This window comes from Centruroides vittatus, unplaced genomic scaffold (assembly GCF_030686945.1).
Source record: "Centruroides vittatus isolate TY-2023 unplaced genomic scaffold, ASM3068694v2 contig_1101, whole genome shotgun sequence".
NCBI classification, from domain to species: Eukaryota; Metazoa; Arthropoda; class Arachnida; order Scorpiones; family Buthidae; genus Centruroides; species Centruroides vittatus.
Genome location: NW_027120706.1, coordinates 5,179 through 26,955, shown reverse-complemented (window position 1 = coordinate 26,955; position 21,777 = coordinate 5,179). Strand labels below are relative to the sequence as shown.

At 30.9% G+C, this 21,777-nt stretch overlaps 1 protein-coding gene across 1 annotated transcript; it reads right to left on the bottom strand.

Moving 5' to 3' along the window:
• Window positions 1-13,544: 13,544 nt before the first annotated feature.
• On the bottom strand, window positions 13,545-19,317 carry LOC136975947 (patched domain-containing protein 3-like; the record flags this gene model as incomplete). The annotated part of the gene is made up of 4 exons (XM_067271126.1): window positions 19,306-19,317; window positions 18,214-19,234; window positions 17,819-18,136; window positions 13,545-14,560 (listed from the first exon to the last, which is right to left on the bottom strand). Coding segments are annotated over exons 1-4 (2,367 nt in total), but the record flags the coding sequence as incomplete, so codon positions are not given.
• Window positions 19,318-21,777: the final 2,460 nt, after the last annotated feature.

The window sequence follows — 21,777 nt, the reverse complement described above, 5'->3', positions numbered from 1 at the left end:
TATGTAGCCTATTTGTTACAAGAATATGAAAATCCTTAATTGTCAGGACCTGTAATATTTCGAATAATTGTGCCGATGCTGTCTTAATTTTTAACCATGCCCAGTAGCTTCAATAACTCCGTTATGCCAAGTTGTGCGAATTGGACAAGGATTCAAACGAGTACGAAATCCGCAAGTATGAAGTTTTTCTTCATAAACCTGATTATTAAAGCCAAACGAACTGCCGAATTATCGGGATATAAGCTTGATGCCGCTAAAGCAGTCCGGTAGACGAATCAAGAATACTAGACGGCAAAAGAAGTACTGCAGGTTGAGAAACACCTAACGTCTGTCTCGTCTTAAATGCATTAAAGACGATATTTTGTATTATGTTTTATTTAAAAACCGAAAATTATTTTACAAGTTAGAAGTTTGATCTAAGTTCATTGTTTTCTAATTAAATATCAAACTTAATTTTTTTTAAAAAAAACTTAATAAAACATTTAGCACCTTTTATCAGTGAGAATACTTTGTTTAATTAAACGCAATCTTTTTCAGCCTAATGGAATAGGCTATTCTCGGGTGATCTGGCATTAAATAAAGTATTCTCAGCGATAGAAAGTGTTAAGTGTTTTATTAAGTGTTCATTATTTTCTTTAAATTTTCAGCTCAATTCAAAAGCTTTTTTGTTGCAAGCAGTTATCAAATAACTTTAATAATTTTTTCTGTTTGTGGAAATGTTTACGTAATTTAAAGATAATTTATAATACATATTTTACTCAACATTATTATTGTTATTATTTTGGAGGTTGCACGACATATAATTATTTTTCATTTTCTAAGTACTTTAATATCATTCGATTTTACGATTTGTTTTATATGTTAAAAATAAATAATTATATATCGGCGTTTTTCGAGATATAATTAGTTATCCCGGGGAACAGACCACTTCTTTCTCGAAATCCCGGGGTAAGCGAAAGACTGGAAAGTGTGAAACTCCAATTCTTTCTATACGAAATCTTGAGATCGTTTTCCATGAAACGTTTACGATCAAATGTTGTAACGTTTTAATAATGTACTTATAAATATTTTAAAAATACAAAGTGGCAACCAGTGAGAAAGTGACGAAAAAGCACAAAGCACTGGCAGTTGATTGTTGGTTTGCATCTGGACAATCGCATGTCCGTGTGGTGTTTTCTTGGTTTTCTTCACATATGTAAGATCTAAATTGAGGCTAGGTTCCCTTAAAACTCCTCTCGCGAAGCATCCTCTTCTGCAGATCACCCACGTGTTATGATTCCCTATTATCCTATAGATTGAAAGATCCTCACGTTCATCGATTTTGGTATAATTATTTTGCAGAAAATTCAAGTTTGAACCATGGACCGAGATCAAATTTGTGTAGGAAACTTCGAGAACTTTTCATGGACAATCCGTTCCAGATACGTCAAAACTGTTCCTTGTTAGCCACCATCCACGTGTGTGCTTGTGAAACTCATGATGGCCCTAGAAAATAGGCTTACGATATAAAAAGAACAAAAATTTTTAAAACACTTCTTTATTCTTCTTTACAAATTAACCTTTCAGTAGTGGGATAGTCAGGTATAGGTGCTATCCCTTAGTAGTGGAGAATATACCTGGGAAATTTTCAATGTATTTTTTCACGCTATTTTTTTCATTACTGTTTCGGAAAAAGATTTTGTAAACGGTTATGTCTAATAAAAAAACTTTTTTTTATTGTTACATAATTTATTTTTTATGTAAATTTTTTCCGCGGTGGTTTTTGGCTAGTTTTTGGCAATACCCCCAAAAAAATTTAGCGGATATATACGTCCCTCACCACTGCCACACGATCGCCCTTGACGTATATATACATCTTTCACTGCTGAGTGGTTAAACATGTTATGTGAGATGCATAAGATTTCATTTATTAATAGATAAAAGCAGTTTTACTAATTCGGTGTGATATTTTCACAAAAATTACTCGTTCAGACAACTTGTTCTGTTAAAAAATAGGATCTATTAGTCCTGGGTGGCTTCTCTGCATGTGTCGCTATCGTGCTGGAAAGCTGCCATTCGTAGACTAGCTTTATACAATTTAAAAACGAAAAAAACATGACAAAACATAAAATAAAAATAAATTCATTGATATAAAGACATATTTTAAATTATTACAAGTAATAAGAAAAATGTAAAATAATTATAAAATCAAACATGAATGTACTGTGTATATGTACTGAATATAAAAAACAATAATAAAATACAGTCAAACCTGTTTTTATGCGGGGGATAGGGACCGCATTAAAAAAAACGCATTAAAAAAAATCTCACGAAACTTCACGAATGGCTGTAAATAATAGTTTTCGCAACACAATTAAAAAAATAATTTTTTTTAATGCGGTCAACAGGGACCGCATAAAAAAAGTCTCACATAGAAAATAACTCAAAACCGTACGAAATAGAATTTATTGACAACAGATGTCAGCACTTGACTGCATCGTCTGGTCTATCGTCTGTTTTACATATTTTTGTCCAGGTGGTGTTTTGTTGACTTAAAAAGTAAATTATTTCATTTTTCGCATATTCATGCAATAATATTACTATAATAAGTGCATTTATGCTATAATAAGTTTATTTAGCTATAATAAGTCAACGTAAGACATGACGAATCGCACGAGACTAGTCGCCAACTATACCGCACAAATTAAAAATTCGCATTAAAAAAATCGCACAAATAAAAATCGCACATAAAAAGAGCGCATAAAAACAGGTTTGACTGTACATTTCTAGAAATTTTATTATAAATATTTATTTATTTTATTGTGTATTATCTAGAAACTTATTATTTTACATATAACACAAAACTGGCAAGGAGAGACTTGACACCTGCTGCAGTACAGATACACAGCTGGATGACCTTGAGAACAGCTGATTGTAAGATTTCGCGGGTTGTTCCAAACCACGCCTGAGGGAGATTAGGCTTTTCTACACATGTCTGAACTAGTTACTGTAAATACTAGAACGAATTTAACGGCTAATTTATAAGTAGTATAGAATTAGAAGTCATTGCAGAATATAAATATATAAATAAATTTTAACTAGGAAATGATTTTCAGAAAATTGTCTACCGTTTGCTGTCTTTTTACTCCGCAGGAAGCCAGGGCCCGTTGAAGTCTTTCGATGCGCCACTGTTACAACGTTATTCTAGTTACGACGCGTTTAGAAGAAAAAAAAAATCCATGGATATTGTTTTGCTGTACAGCGCACAACGAATTGACTTTCAGTAAATCTAACAAGTGTTCAATAGTGTCAAAAGAGTTCTCTGTATCTTATTCTTTGTATCTCATGTGTAGCTTTTTCGCAATGAAGCCGGCAGAATACATAAATTTTCTCCTTTCTTATGTCCGCTTGCATTTGCACCGGGCCTAAGATTTTGTCATTTCGTTGCAAGGCAACTGCGATTTTCATAGTTTTATAGAGAGCCGTTTAGAAGACGCTTTTAACACGATTGTGTCGGGCAGCCGCAGCCGACGATTAACTCGCTACGGGAAACGTTTGAGGTCTGCGGGAACTTCTGGTACAGCGATCTGCCAACAATCGATACACGTGGCCGTCTTGTGCTTTTCCTTCCATTCATTGGACCGGTCTCTTCTCACTAGCTGTATCAACGATAGATTTTGTAGTCATTAGGAAAATCTTTACTAATATGTTTGTGGAAATTCCCTTGTAATAGAATTTCACTTTGCTAGCGTTAAATCAGCATAAGCCATTCTCTGGAATGCTGTCCATTTTGCAATATCTGCGCCTCTTACCGAGAGAAGAATGCATGAGAATGCCCAAAAAGTGCCGATGTTATCTATCCATAGACTGCTCACACGTTTTTCTGTAATATATAGTTTGTTTATATTAATTACGCAAATTTGTTCCATACATTTAGTTGTTGTTGTTCATTTATTTGTTCCATTCATTTCATGTATTCGAACTGAAGAAATATCGTTCGTTCTCTAGAATCCAAAGTACTATTTTTTTCGATTACTTTGATGATTAACTACTTTGTGAAGTAATTTGTAATTCTAGTGATGCAGTTTAAGTTTAGTTCATTATGCAATTTAATAATGCAATTTAATATTAATAAAAATAATGTAAAAGACAAAAGTTACTTCAAGGTAACTTTTATCTTAAAAACCGATGGCGTCGGATACAATCATTCATTTTATTATTTGCACTGTATATATCAGTACACGGAAAGTTTATCTCCATTCATCTACGGAAAGTTTTAAGATGAGAGTTATCTTTAAGTAATTTTTGTCTTTTACATTATTTTTATTAATATACAATTTTTTAAGAAGGATGGATCTGGAGGCAAGGTTGAGGGCATTACAGGAACAACGAGAGAGATATGAGAAGGATGTGCAGTTTTTCAAGTGTCATTTACGTGAAGAAACAACTCTGAAAACATTACTGGGGTAATATGGATAATAATAAAAGAATTTTTTTCTCTCTCATAGATTACCTGTTTGTCTTACAACCTTTTTATCTTCTGATTTTATTCGGATTTGTTTTTTTAAAAAAGCAGATTAAAATACTTTAGAATTTTTAGTTTTTGAACGTTGGAAAAGAATGGAGATAAACTTTCCGTGTACTGATATATACAGTGCAAATAATAAAATGAATGCAATTTAAATTGCATGATTAATTTACGTAGTAACAGTAATGCAAAATAGAAGTGCATGTTACTATTTGCAAATAATTTGGAAAATCGCAATTCAACTTAATGAAAAAATGATATTTTAACTAAGTATGAGTATACTTATGTCACAAGGTTGATGTTACCCTAGGTATACAAAATGGCGGCTCGTCTCTGACTCCAGCATACAGAAGCGAGGAAACAGTGGGGATCGCACGTTTTCTAATACCTAGGGTAACATTAACCAAACTGTACTCGATTTTCAGTAAACTTTAATTTTTATAAATTTGTAATTTTATTAAAAAAATAAAATAATTTCAGAATTGTTATTAGGTTTTATATATTTAAACAATGTAAAAAGACATTTGGCATTATCTGTTGTTTAGATTTTCTCTAATTTTTACAATTTTCAGTCATGTGGTTTACCGTTCTTTCGATTTTTACTCCGGCATTTACTTTCGGATTTTATAACGTATGTAAGCAAGCGCTAATCAATCCATAAATCTTAAGTAAACGTATTATTTACATAAAAAAAACAAACCACTGTTCTGGGATACAGGCAGAAACCAATCTGTGTCTATGAGAAAAACCTTTAAAAATATGTTGAGGCTGAAAAATTCAGATGCCGCTCATTAAGTACATATTTTGCCAGGTAAATGCCGACTAACTTTTGGCACCGACATTACGTTGTGTCTTTACAGTCGTTTTTCTACTTTAGTTTGGCACCATGATTAAAACATCTGACACAGTGCACAATTTTACAATGTGGTTATTCGTCAAAATGACCCGGATGGTTCGATACGTCAATGTATTAAGACGTGCAGTGTAACGAATAAATAATAGGCAAGTCTGTAACACGCCTTTATTCCCGAACAGTGAGCTTTCCTTGTCAGAAATACTAAATGAAGAAAGCTGAAATTAAAGATACAAAAAATTAAGTATTTTATTTCCAGAATATTTTTTGATTTTTTAAAAATTTACAAATACTTCGCTTATTAAAAGAAAATGAATCGTTTTTGAAAGTTTTTATTTCACAGGCCTACGTATTTGTACAGAATGCATTTTATTTTTTACAATAGACTTTAATTTTATACCACGTATAAGTATGCTTACGTGTCTTGCATATTCTTTATAAATTGTAATTCGATGTCTAATGATTCACAAAAATTACCAAATATCGTAACTTGTTTAACGTCCAAACCCAAGATAACTCGGGCAAAATTCCATAGCGTTACAAAAAAACGGTACTTTGGGACCCGAAAAAAAATTTTTTAATCTTTGGAATGTTTTCTGTCTCCAAATTTTTTGAAAAATTTTTACCCGCGCGAAAAAATTTTATTGCGATTTTAATTAACTTTTAATGACCTGCAATTAACGCTTAATTGTTTTTTTATGGGATTTTTTTATGGAACTTCATTCATCCTTCTAAACTTCTAGTGCGTTGATTTTACTTAGGTAAAGTTATTTAAAGCTATTTTCTGATGTCAAAAACAATATCCAATAGTTTTTTAATGTTTTTAATTAATAGATTTTTTTATAATTACGTTTAATTAGGTCGGGGGGGGGTCGGAAATTTCAATTAAAATCGTAATTAAAAAAAGTTTCGAAATATACCGCCATCTAGTATTCACCCTTCTTTTTACCCTTATCCTCCCGAGAGTTTCATGAGAATGTCCCGTGAAACAAGACACCAGCTGTTCTCAAGGTCATCCAGCTGTGTAAATAATGACTCATCAGTGTCAAGTTTCGCGCTAAAACGAGAAAAAAAAATTGTACTTAGAAGCTTTTTCTTCAAAATTAACACATTTCTTTCGTTTTTTTTCGTTTTTATTATTTTCTAATTATTTTTAATTATTCTTAATCATTAATTTCAATTTGATCGGGAAAATTCGGTGAACAAAGAGTTAAATTAACAGAGAATTATAAAAATCTCTGTTATTAAATAAACAATTAAATATATATTATTAAGTACACAAAATGTTCATTATATAAAAAAAGTTATTTTCGATTCAAAAATTCAATGACACTGAATGTATTTTTAATGCTTTTGTGTAATAGTTTAAAATATTGACAGAATTTTACAATTTATAATTAGTCTAAGAGTATGCAGAGTTTGCTTTGTTTTACGTGTTGCAATTTTAAAAATTTTTATAACTGTATCATTGTTGTGAAATAAATTTACATATACAGTATTTATAATATGATAGTTTATGCATTGATGTTACATAGATTTTTTACAAAAGGACTTTTTAACTTTTTTTCTTTGGGGTTTTTAAACAGCCCTGTAGTCAAGCTTATCATATGTTATATGAAATTCGTAAAATAAGAATGCTGAGACCCAACATTTTTAACACGGACATTTCCAAGAAATCCTAGTGATTATAGACGCATCTGGGTTAGTTTCTGTGTCCCCAGAGTGGAAGCTGATACCTTAATCAGTCGGCCATTTAGTATCCCAAAAAATAGGTTAGTAAACTTATTTTCTATGGACAAATAAATTTAAATATTCGTATGTTTTACATTGGTCCATAGAAGAACTGAAAATTCGCAGCAGTTTCATACATTTTTAAGTCTTCAAATCTGACTTATATATCGGCATTACACAAATACAGATATATAACATACTTATAATAAACATGAACTAAGGGTCCTAACAAAACCAAACCAATAGACCGTTGTCAAATGTATTGATGCAGATTATGGCCAAATATTAATCTTTATAAACTGGTTTTCCCTTTAAAAAATATTTTATTTTATAAAATGTTAAAACAATTTAAAATAATAGTTTAAGAAATATTTTATTTAGAAACTAATAAAATAAAATTTAAAAGTTATAATAAATTTTAACGAAACTTTACATTTATGTTGAAAGTTACCGTTAGTCTTCCAAATCTGAATAAATTTTATTAACAGTACCTATTTGTCAATTTGCATTTTTCGAAAGTGCGTATCATTTATTACATTTATAATAAATTAAACAATTACTATTAAGCATTCACGTACTTAACTTACGGCTTTAACTCGAACTTCTTTTTGCGAACATTAGTGAAACATTAGTGTGCTGGGACACCAGTCAGTATTAACATGATATTCATGATCTAAAATTTAGTTTTAGATAATTCTGAACAATACTTAACCATTCAAATATCATTGAATAAATATTTCATTCAAATCAAATATTTTACAAGAAGATTAAAAATTACACATACCAAATAGAAGTGAATTATAACTATTTTTTGGGGGTAAATCAAAATAACAACAATAACAAGTTTCGTTAAATGATTTTATATATGATTATTATTTCAGTGTTTGGTTCTTTTATTAATTTTTTTTACCATAAACACCAAATTTTCATTCTGATAAATACAATTAAAGTTCGAATGTTGATTCAGAATTCATTATGAATATTGCAGATCAGAGAATAGACAAAGTTACAGATGACAATTGTAAACTATTGTTGATATTGGGTTATTACGACTGTGTAAGAAATTGCAATACCAATAATAGTGAATACCAAAGCACGATCGACAACAAATATATTCCATCCCGTGAAATTAGGAGTTTCTTCACGACATTTAACGGAAAATTTGTATGCAAAATCTTGCACGAAAGCATTACAAGAAAGTGACTTTGTGTAGACGACTGTGGAGATTTTTCTTGCAGCATCAGATACACGAGATGCAGCGAAACACATATTCATAAATAAGAAGAAAGGAAATGAATTCACAGTAAAAATCACAATACTGAAATTTCTGTCTAAGGAAGATAACGAGGAAAGGAACCAAGAAGAGAAACAAACAATATTTCCACCTACGACAGTAGTCCAAAGTAACAACATCAACGAATAAAATTCTTGAAAATTATCCGCGATTGTCTTGATTTTCATAAATAGTTTGGAAAAATGAGAAATTTCCCTACCGAAGTCTTCATGCGTATAATTCTGTATTTTACGCAACAATTCGACAAATTCTATTTCTAATTCTTTGCATATTGTAATGAATAATATAAAACAAAAGTGTTGTGGCATTATTAAAAACAAAACCTGAGATATACCTAAGACGAATAAAATTGCAATCAAAATATTTTCTGTAATGGCAATTCCGAAAATTGTTCTTGTAGTAAATGTATCAATTGATATTTCCCTTTCCTTTCGTAAATTAACAAAAAATACGCATACGTAAACTATGGCATGGATCCAGGTTAAAGCTATTAAAATTATCACGATTTTGGCATTTAATTGCTTTGAATTTCTTAAGTCAAACAATTTTTCCAAATTCAAATTAATATATTTTTTGTACATTATAAATAAATCGAAAGCTACTGCAGAAAGGATAACAAATAATATATATATTAATAACTTTAACAAATTACCCAACGAATCATAATCTTTCTGAGTAGTAATTATTACATAACAGTAACAAACAATAACAATTTTTTGTATAATTGTTACAATGACACGGTGAAGTGAAAATCTTTTGTTTTGAATGTTTAAACCGAAAATTTTGATATTAACGAAGAGAATTTTCCAAGATATCGATAGCTGATCCATTTGATGCTCTGCTCTTGGTTGTACGTTTATCACCACAGAACTCATGACGAAATTTCTCTTGAAAATAAGAAATTTATACCAATACCATATTACGATTTACCCGTTCAGAAACAATAACTATTTGTTACCTGTTGAAAGTCAAGTGTGTCGAAAACTGTATTAACGTACTGCGAAATTCCGGCTCTTCAATGTCGTGACAACTTGTGGACGTTCGCAGTGAAAACTATACATTTTCTATGCGTAAAAATACATTAAGTTAGAAACTGTTGACGTTATTAGTAACCACTGTTACGTTTAATCGATAACACCCTAGTATTAAAATGAATAAAAAGAATGCTTCAGAGAAAGCGTTTTATAATAGAAAGAGAAGTGGGAAATTCTGCCTACAATAATATCAAAATACAAGAAAAAAAGTCACGTAAGTAAAATGTACCTATCTGGAAAAACATAAAATAACGAATCGCAAAAAATAGCGAACTGCAGAAATGGTTTGAAATAAGAGGTAAATATTGGAATTAACTGAATTCTTAATAAATGCATTTAGTCTAGCTAAAACATAGCTAAATTGATAATCTTTTTCTTTGTTCTCATCTTCATATTGATGGCATTTTTTTCCATTTTTACTGATCTGTAGTATGAGTTAGTGAAAAGTTGACAATAATACATCATTTTGTATTTACTCATTTAATTTTTCTCTTTCGGTTCTGCCCTATGAAATAAATGTAATAGCTCTGTTTTATAAATTAAATTTACACTCATTCAATAGAATCATTAAGCAATAAAGCTAGCGTGTCGGATCCAAGATTTTTTTCACGTTAGTAACATTTAAATATGGGCCAATTTCCCATAAAAGACCTACTGTCAGGCATTTCTCCTCAGCAGAAAGCTTTGCTGTAACCAAATAAATTTTGCCAAAATATTTGTCTTGTGGAGAGCATACACGTATTGTACAGTACACGCGTATGATTATTTTCCAAGCATCGGTTGGTTGCGGAATGACACATGTTTGTCCGCCATCTTATATATTTCGTATCTCCCGATTACAGTTTTTTTACTTCGTTATAATAAGTTATAAACAAACGACGTTGAGTTTTATTCTTTTTTTTTCATTATCCAAAAAATTTTCTTAGAATCACTTTTGTGTAATTTTCATTTAAGAAATGAGATTGAGGATAGTGAAGGTTTCGACAATAAATTAGCATAAAATATAATTATATCGTAAGATTTTAGAAAAATGACAAATAGATTTTATTTTTTAACTGAACAAGTAATTTTTATGAAAATATCACACTAAATTAGTAAAACTGTTTTCATCTATTGACAAATAAAATCTTATTCATCTCACATAACATGTTTAATCTGTAATAAACCATGAAGAAGTGTTTTAGAAATTTTTGTTCTTTTTATATAGTAAGCCTATTTTCTAGGGCCATCATGTGTTTGGCAAGCACACAAGGGGATGGTTGCTAACGACGAACAGTGTTGACGTATCCGGAATGGATTGCTGGTAAAAAAATTCTCGAAGTTTCACACCCAAATTTGATCTCGGGCCATGGTTAGAACTTGAATATTTTGCAAAATGATTTTACCAAAGTGGATGAACGTGAGGATTTTCGATTCGATAGGATAAGGGAGAATTATAACATGTGGGTGATCTTCAAAGGAGGATGCTTCCCGAAAGAAGTTTTAAGGGAATCTAGCCTGCATTTAGGTTTTATATATGCGAAGAAAACTCCGAAACCCCGCACGGACATGCAATTATCCAGATGCAAACCAACATTCAACTACCGGTACTCTGGGCTTTTCGTCACTATGTCACTGGTTCCACTTTTTATTTTTTATTTTTAATATCTATAAGTACTGCATTAAAATGTCACAACATTTGATCGCAAACATTTCATAGAAAACGATCTCTAGATTTTGTATAGAAAGAATTGGAGTTTCACACTTTCCAGTCTTTCGCTTACCTTGGGATTTCGAGAAAGAAGTGATCTGTTCTCGGGGATAACTAATTATATTTCGGAAAACCTTGAGATATAATTAGTTATTTTAAGATATAAAATAAATCGTAAAATCGAATGATATTAACGTATATAAGAATGAAAAATAATTATAAGCTTTGCAACCTCCAAAATAAAAATTATTATTGTTGCAAATACAAAATATACAAAATATCGTCTTTAATGCATTTAAGACGAGACAGCGTTACGTGTTTTTCAACCTGTCGTACTTCTTTTGCCGTCTAGTTTTCTTGATTTGTCTACCGGACTGCTTTAATAGCGGCATCAAGCTTATAGCCCGATAATTCGGCAGTTGATTTGGCTTTAATAATCAGGCTTATGAAGAAAAACTTTATACTTGCAGACTTCGTACTCCTTTGAATCCTTGCCCAATTCGCACAACTTGGCATAACGCAGTTATCGAAGCTATTGGGCATGGTTAGAAATTAAGACAGCATCGGCACAATTATTCGAGATATTACAGGTCCTGACAAATATAGGATTTTCATATGCTTGTCACAAATAGGCTAAATATTGATTATTCACAATCTATAAAATGTCGTAACAAGCAAAAATATAGAAAAGTAATAAATAGAAGTATATTCTGACAGTTTATGAGTTAATCTCTCTATTTGCAAAATTTTCTCATCCTTAGCACAAAATCAGAAAAAAATGAATTTTTTAAAAAATTTGCCGAATTTCCCAGAATGAGAAGAATTTTCTAGGATATTTTCCGAGTTAAAAACGGCCGGAATTACCGGGATTTCGATAAAGAAAGACTAGAAAAAATGACTGTAGATACGATTGTTAAAAAATTTGCAAAGTGTATGCAATAAGCTATGGATTTTATTAATTCGTTTGCAACACCATTGATCCTGTGATAAACTATATTTCTGAAGAACACTGTTGATAAGAGTCAAGTGTGCAAGTTTTAGAACTTATTCACGAAGTGAAAAGTAAATATAATTTCGAATAAATAAATATTCGAAACAATAATGAATTACTTTCCATTTCGTGGAAGTGTAAACAAACGACTGGATCAATATTTTAATAATATATGGACTGCACGTAAACTATTTCCGAAAATATTATTTATATAATCTGGATGCCCTTTATGCAATTTTTATTGAAACAAAAAGTAAATGGGATGAAATAATTACCAAGCTTGCATTTAACACGATTGTGATGTATTAAAATATAAAAGAGTGTAGATTCAATAACTGAATATTACAAATTTTCTTGAGATACTTGTTAACATTGTTAATATGATGTTAAACATATCAAAACACATACCATTAACTATTCAAAGTCACTATTTGAGAGAAGATAATAAATCTAGTGTGGCACTAAATTTGAAATACACTAAATAATAGGAATTAAATATATTAGTTCGGATTTTCCACTTTTTGTTTTTTTTTTTTGTTTTTTGCTCTGGTGGCATTCAGGTGTGTAATAAAATATATATCGCTCGTTAAGTCCCACATTGAGGGGGGTGGTTAGTGAGAAATCGGACACGATTGCTCTAGAAAAATTCTTGAGATCACTCGTTAGGATTCGATTTCTCGCGTAAATTTGGCCTATAGTCTCATCCATCTACGGAAATTGACCCGATTGCGGCTCAGACCCGGTTGTGACAGACTTCATTGTGATTAATTATATGGAGTAAGTATGCAAGTATATCAAGTTAAATACTATGTTGATCGTATTTTATGAATTACAAAAATATAAAACATTTTCTTTATCTTTATGAAATTATCAAAAGTATTATTAAATTGACAAAAGATTTCTTTTCAGAAATACAAAACTTTATATTCTTCAAAAACGACAATGGCGTGCATAAATAACTTTCTATAGATTTTAAGACTGTTAGTTTGTAAACATTTCTTGTAAAAATTCGAAATTAATTAATGACATTTCGTTTGTTGTAAACAAATGAATTGAAACTCTAATTTAAAATTTGTGTCTAATTTACTTATTGTAGGAAACAATGTAAAATTTACAAATCTAAATTCGTTGCAGAATTCAATCAGAAAATTACATGTAGCCTACTCTACATTAAAATTCATGTTTTTAATAACTATAAGTTTATCAACGGGAAGATCTACATCCAAGAACAAAGCATTTATACTCGGCTTTCATGAGATGTTCTTGTACATGACGAAGTTATCGAGATGATTGTAGGAATAACAAATAATGCGTGAAATATTGTTTGCAGTACAATTATGAAAACGATTTTAACAAAAGTAATGCATACAAATATATTATGAAAAGCGATAATTAATAATACTAATCCAGTAGAAATTGCCCCTTGAACTAACGGAAAGCCTACGTGGCATAAACTATCTTTTAACTTTCCCTTAGTCGTGGTTTCTGATGAAGTAATGTAACAATAGCATATGTGGGTGGGATAATTGACACAAAACCCGATGCACAGAATCAGGGACATCACAGAAACGATGTCCAGATTAATTGCCCATAAAGACATAAATCCGATCGTCTGCAAGGTGATGGACACGACACAAATAGCGACGATTAGAGCGCAATGCATATTGGGAATTAAAGAAACAAAAATAACAAAAATTAACAACGAAGTAATCCAGAACAGTTGAAATGTCATTTGTCTGATAACGATTCCTTGCTCGACAATAGGTGTTATTACTGTATGGATTACAACGGAAAATTGCACTTCTTCGACTATTTTCGATAAATCGTTTGCTATTTTAAATTCGGTAACTCTATTCGAAACATTTTTTGCTATGAATAAGAAACGACTGGCCACGATATCAGTGTAATTGTGATTGAACACGATGTCATTTTTAAATTGCTTGGCTCCTGTGAATTTCAAGAAAACGTTTCTAAGAGCATCCATAAAATCTTGCTGCTGAGACAGATCGTAACCCCTCAAAGAGTATTTCGATATGGCATGATTTTGAAATTCTTTATAATATTTTAACCAAGAAAATTCGTACTCGAATCCGGCTATATTTTCAATAGTATGAAATTTTTGCATGAAATCCTGAACTGACTGTTGTACTCGTGGATTAGAATAATCTAAAGTTTCGTTAATTACCACGTGCACCGTAAAAGGGTATTCCGTAAAATATTTATAGAAAACGTGAAATCCCTCTGTAATTTCGGAGCTTTCTGAATTAAATTTGTAAACATTCATCCCTTCCTGTAAGGACAAAACACCCCATATGCCTATTGACAATAATATAAGATACGATAAGATAGTAAGAATTTGTGAAACAGGGTGAAAAATAAAAGCTGAAAATGTATCTCTGAAAAACTTCATAAAGTAGTCTTCATTTTCTTCATTGTAACAGTCACTTTGTCCAATAGTTTCTGTAAAATTAAATCATTTTCTATAGATGAATTAAGTGCATTTGCATGATAAAGAATTCTTAAGATACGTAATGTTATTGAAACTATAATATGCAAAACAGATTATATTACGAATATTTTACGAACTTATATACTTATATCAATTACTTACTAGGCAATAATATAATAAACATTTAAAGTGAAAAACCATATAAAACCATATAAAAATTGAAGTTATTTGAGCCTGCCATTGTCACGTTTATCGCGATACTCGAATGGTACGAAATGGTACAAATTTAATTGTCAAATACACAGTAATTGAAAATATATCTTAAATTTTTCAGATGTCATAATATTTTCTATCTCTAAGAAACTGTACCATTCACAGCCGAATATCAAACGGTGATCTGTCAACAAATCAAATTATGTAAAAACCATCTCAAATATTTAAACTCGGCACTTTCGAAAACTACTTAAAGTTACCGATTAGCACAAAATATCACTTATGTTATGTAATTTTTCTAAATGAATTTTTCCATTCTTTCTTTTAGATGGGTATCCAAGCATACCCATCTAAAAGAACGAAAGGAAAAATTGCGAAAGGAAAGCGAATTGATTAATTAATAAATGGGAAAAGAAAATAAATAATACGACAAAAAAAAACAGACGACAAAACGGAATCGAAAAGAAAGTACGATAGCTTCCCATACATAAAGAACTTGTATGAGGAAATTGATATAGAGAAGAGGAAAAATATTATTAAACTTGCTCCCAAGTATGTGAATTTATTCTCCAGACTAAAAGGTGGACAACAAATAAAGAAGCAGAAAACAATAAAAAATGATACAAGAAACATTGTATATAAGATACCAAGTATTTGCAAAAATACGAACTTTTATATAGGAGAAACGAAACGTAAACTTAAAGTAAGTGTTAAGGAACATATGGCTGATTTAATGTGCCATAGACTAAATTCTGCGTTCCACGACCATTGTATATTAAATAACTGCAATACAGATAAAACCAATACAGATATTCTACATACACTATACAACATACAAAGAAGACATACAACAGAAAATTTCAAGAAAGTGTAGAAATAATCAAAAATAAGAATTGTATATATAAAAACTTAAGTATGAAAATCGGCGAAAATTGGATTAAAATGTTATAAAATTAGTTTTCCGAGAAAAAAGAAGAATTGTTGACTGGTATTATTGTATATCAATAAGTTTTAAGAATTGTCGTTGTGATTGGAGATAATTTTGTTAACGCAACTTTTTAAATAAATATTCGTTTAATCGGTATTAGAGTAAGTGTATGCAAATTACAAGCTAAATTATGTAGTTGAAGTGGTTAGGTGTGAGATCTGTTTGTGGTAGCGGCTCTCGTCACAATGTAATCCCAAGTAATGTGATTGGACACAAATCACGGGTATAACAGCCGTCAATATGCCTTTGTACATAAGAAATATGATTTATAGTGAATAATTTGATTCATTTATATAGATAAATATAAAAAGTCTGAGAAGATTTGTGCCTTTATCCTACCTGTCATCCGTCTAACTTTTGGAATGAAGTATAGTCCGTTGTATAGTGGGTGATGTTATAGTGACTACTGATAGACGTTTTTTTTATGTTAATACATATATATTCCGGTATACAAGTTTCCAACAGCTAAGTAAATAATTCGAATGAGATACACAAAGAATGTCGTGCTGCCTGTACGCATGTATCTGTTATTTATACAGACAATTTTACGGTATGTTTTTTATGGTTTATTGAGTGTATTTAGTGTTAATTTTTTTGCATATTGTGGCAGTATCAAATTTGTATATTTATTGTTTAGTTGGCTGATGACTGGCAGGAGCCCGGAACGCGTTATGTACAAAGCCTCCTAAGTGAATAAAAGATGTGTCGTCACTACATTGTGTCTGTACAATGAAATGGATATAATATATTTTTTTTAAAATTATAATTTGTTTTTGTAAGATTTTTTAAAAAGATAACGCTACGTGTAAACTAGCAAATCGAATAGAGACAGAAATTGATTGATTTACAGAAATCCAATAGATATTTTTGATATCAATAGATAGAAATTTAATACATATCGGTTAATATTACCTTAGGTTCCAAGATGGCGGCTCATCTCTGATTCCAGCAAGGAAACATTGGGGATGCACGTTTTCCTAAACGAAACCAATCTAATAATGTGGTTGCTAATAATTATAGTACAGTCAAACCTGTTTTTATGCGGTGGATAGGGACCGCATAAAAAAACGCATAAAAAATCGCACGAAACTTCACGAGTGGCTATAAAAAATAGTTTTCGCAACACAATTATAAAGATACTTTTTATGCGGTCAATAGGAACCGCATAAAAAAAGTCTCACATAGAAAATAACTCAAAACCGTACGAAATAGAATTTATTGACAACAGATGTCAGCACTTGACTGCATTGTCTCGTCTATCGTCTGTTTTACATATTTTTGTCCAGGTGGTGTTTTGTTGACTTAAAAAATAAATTATTTCATTTTTCGCATATTCATGCAATAATATTACTATAATAAGTTCATTTATGTTATAATAAGTTTATTTAGCTATAATAAGTCAACGTGAGACATAACAAATCGCACGAGACTAGTCGCCAACTATACCGCACAAATAAAAAATCGCACAAAAAAAAACGCATAAAACCAGGTTTGACTGTAATTTATAAGAATAGGCTAGGTTTAGGAAAACGTGCGTGCCCACTGTTTCCTTGCTGGAATCAGAGAGTAGCCGCCATCTTGAAACATAAGGTAACATTAACCTAGATATCTAACAGATAACATATATAGACATAACATAACATATATCTAACATGTGAAATGTTAGATATATATAACATATATCTAACATTTTACATATATAGATAACAGCGCAGGAACAGTAATTAACATGTATGTATTATGAAAATCAATTCTTTTGTGTTTGTTTTCATACATACTCAAAAATATAACTTTCACTTCTCACATTAACACATTTATAAATATATAACATAAATTATAATTAAATCACTTTACACATAATATTAATTAACTATTTCTATAATTTCCCATCTGCAAAAAAGTCCCATTAAATACAGTCAGATTAACAGCGCGTGAATAACATCTCAAGTAAAATGCTTTATCCGTAAAAAGAAAAATGTGTAGCAGAATACAGTTTAAACTTTAAACTATTATCACAAAAACTATGGAGTAATAACTAACATAAGTTAAATAATTTTAAAATTTTTACCAAAAGCTGGTTTAAATGTAAAAGGATGAAGACCCTTCTTTTCTCTGTATCCACTTAATGCCAGACATCCGCCGAAGAAGAATAACTGATAGAAATAACTGAAGAAGATGCACGTTGCCGCATACATACAGAACGTTCTTATACCCGGGAATGGTGCCGTCATGCCGATGCAATAGGAGAAGAAATTCGTTAGAGACGTTATGGTGATCGACACGGCTGCGTTGCGATACGTCTGTTCCATTCGCTTTTCTACGCTTTCATTGCAATCTGTTACCTTCCAACAAGCCAATACGACAAACGAGTCGTCCACTTCCGTAGCTTTAATATATCAAAGCAATAACAATTAGTAAAGCAGAATGCATTGGTATTTGCAAATATTTTATGGTTTATCTTACCAAGAATCATGAAAGGTAAGCCGACATTCCACTGAAGATTTTCTATTCCACAGGCAGATAATAATCCAAAACTGGCGGCCACGGCCAGACCTGCGGATACGACGCTAGCTATGCCTAACCAGGGTTTGGACTTCATCCAATTGTTAGTCATGTTCGTCGACATGGAGAAAATGGCCACTACGACCACCGCCACGCTTATCAACGACACTAATTGCTGTGAAATACGTTTTCCTTCAGAAGCGGTAGAAGAGAATGGGTCAGGAAATGTTTTAATATGTTCGAAGCTGTAATCCTTCAACTTGTTGTATAGTGCCTTTGTCCATTCTTCATTACACTTTTTCTTGTTTGTATCCGATTCGTCTAGTACATACAATAAACGAACGGCTTTTGCTTGTTTTATGTATCCTTTGTCGTCTGTCGTCACCCCTCCCAAATTCACAGCAGAAATTTTGTACGCGTATGTTACAGGATCTATATTAACGGGATATTTCAACCTTAATATTTCATTAATAGCATTTTCGGAGTTGTTTAACAGATCAATAATAGTGTTTTCTAAACACTTGCCATCCACAATGTGGCACACGTCCGAGTAAACAATTTTGTTTCCATCTACATAAGCTATGGTATTTTTTGCAATCTTATCTACTGTTCGTATTTCCTCTAAGATTTCTTTGCATAGAATGTTGCCTTCTGTGTCATTTACTATGTAGATTATGGGAAAAAGTGGGCGTTTAGTAATTCTTAAAAAATCGAAATTATCCGATTTTATAGGGAATGTCTTTTCTATAAATTGTTTGGCATCAAAAACTTTACCTCTGTCCGCACTTAAGAGAAAATCGATGTCGTCATTGGTTTGGATTCTCATCAGCCCGATTGATAATAAACCGGAGGCAATGACAGGAACAATGACGAAATAAACGGGATATCTACTAATTACCACACCAAGTCGACCAATTATATTGGTTACGATGTTTGTCAGACACAAACAATTCGCTTTCTTCGAAGCGTCGTTTCTTTTAACCTTAAAAAATGAAGTAGAAATTATATTAGCATACGCATTTCAGATGTTTAGTATAGTGGAGTAATTATTACCTGTTTATTCATTGTTATGTTGAATTAAGAAAATTCTGAATTATCCTGACAATATTCGGCGTAAGGTGCTTCACGACGATTGATTCTATCAGATTGTATAAACTACCTTTCACCATGAAAATTATTTCCCTCAAGTATTAAAAATTCTAAGTAGAAAATCAGTCTTTTTTTAAACTATAATTGTTCTGTTTGACGTCATATCGTCTCTTTGTTCTACGTCTCGTTAATTTCGTTTGAAATTGAAGCTAGTCGTTGTTATATAATTTCTGTTATTTTTCCGTCAGAAACGTTTTCATTGGGCTTTGCACATTTATATTAAAATAAAATTTACTAAAATATTATCTGATATACGACTGTATTAAAAACTTTTTAATTGAAAGGCGTGCAAAACTTTTGATTTGAATAAAGATGCATACAAAATAATCTCCGAAGGACGGCTACTTTTTATTTTTCTTACCCTCTGCCTTTCAGAGGTGTGACTGTACTTTATATGAGAAACAAGAAACAAATAATGGCTTTAATTCTTTCAAAAGTAAAACTTATGTCCTGAATGAATTTTTTACTTTATACTTTCATATTTCATTCGTAAGGAATACGAGATTCTTTCATGCGTGGATCATTTATTTATGATTTACATTTATAAAAATTAAAAAATATTATTTTTTGTGGTGTCTTTTTCTATTTTTGTTTTAAATTTAATTTTAATGAAAGTATTTCAAACATTATTTTATTTTATTTTTCGTTCGTAGCGCCTGTCTTTTATCGATAAAGGAAGTTAATTCAATAGCAGTCATTTAAAAAACAAGAATGAATTCAAAAATTTATCTATTGTGCATTGTTTTCACGATTGAAGTAAGAGAATTCTATCAATAATGACCGTCATTATTGATAGAATTCTCAACCTTAAAAGATTATAGTAGTTGAGTTATTTCATTCGTGGGTTCATGGTCAGGTTTTTGTTATGAGAAGGTGTCCTAGGGCATACCAGATAAAGATTCGGAACCTTTCGTTTATAGTGATTACATAAATATGATTTTGTTCATTTAATTTAGGGATTCGGCAACGCAACACCTGGGCGATATGCAAAGATAAGGATCTCTCGAAAAGAATTTCTATAAAAAACTTCCTTATTTCCTTTTTAAACACGTGTAGAAAAGCCGTAAAATTCCAATCGGCTAGCTCGTTAGTGAAGCGTAAACCTGCTTTAGAAACAAGTTTTATAATATGAGGCGTGCAATTCGATTTCATACATAAGTCATCTTCGAATATTTCTGAAATTCTGAAATTCGAATAGCCTCTCTTCGAATATTTCTGAAATTCTGCATAGCGGTTTGTTCGTACGAGAGGGTTGAGGCTTTTAAATTTCGATGGTTCAGTGTGAAGGAGTGAAACAAGAGAAGAATCCATGTCACAACATTCCAGAAGAGTCAAACTTAACTTTATAAAGATTTCTCTTATTATTAGGCTTTGCAATTTTTGTTCTTATAAAAGCATCTCTATCCCGTCCATTGTACTTATTCTAATTTTGTGTTAATTATTATCATAAACAATTTTTAAAATAAAATATTGAAACAGATGGCCCCATATATATTCAATGTTACGCCGAAAAATTTATCCAACTCGTTGCTAGATTTTTTCGTAAGCTGCAATGAATTTATTGTTTATTCTTACTTATACAGCCCTAATTATATTTCAGTCATAATAAGTAATTATCGAAAAATTAATTACGCAATTAATTAAAAGAAAGTTTTATTTAAATTTAATTAAATAAATTTACGAAAGCAATATGAGAAGTTCTTAATAGCGACGATTGTTGAAACTTTAATATTAATTAATTTAACCCAAAATTATTAAAATATTGCCGTTACCATGCACAAAAACGAACGAAATCGTATATCATTCGTAATAAAACAGAACTATCATTGTCTATTAATCACCAGAATAGTACCTTTAAAAATTTCCAAATAAATTTAATTTCTGAATCGAAATTTTATGCATATTTTTTGGCAAAACGACAACGACGTCAACAAAAATAATTTTGAAATTCACGGAAAACTTTTACGTATTGTGTTGCCGTTGTGCCGTTGTGTTGAAGTTTAACTAATAACGTTGTTCCGCGAATTCCACCACGCTATATGCAACCTTCACATTATAAATGGTCTTTCGAGTTAAAGATAAAATCTATACGTATAGAAAATTCTTAAGAGACTTTTCGTTTCTGTAAAAGTTTTTAAATTTTTTCTTTCGTAGAGCATCAAACTATACAAACCGATAATCAGAAAAGACTATCTAATTATTTAAAATTTTGATATTTACTCGAAAAGTATCAATGTATTTTTTGCCGAAAATCAAGTAGCATTTGCTAAGTAAACAGATGAACAATGAACAAAAGCAAGCACAGTACACGTAAGTCATTAAAAACGCCAACGGAAAAGTGAAAATACTTGCTTCATCAGGAAGTCTGTTGATATC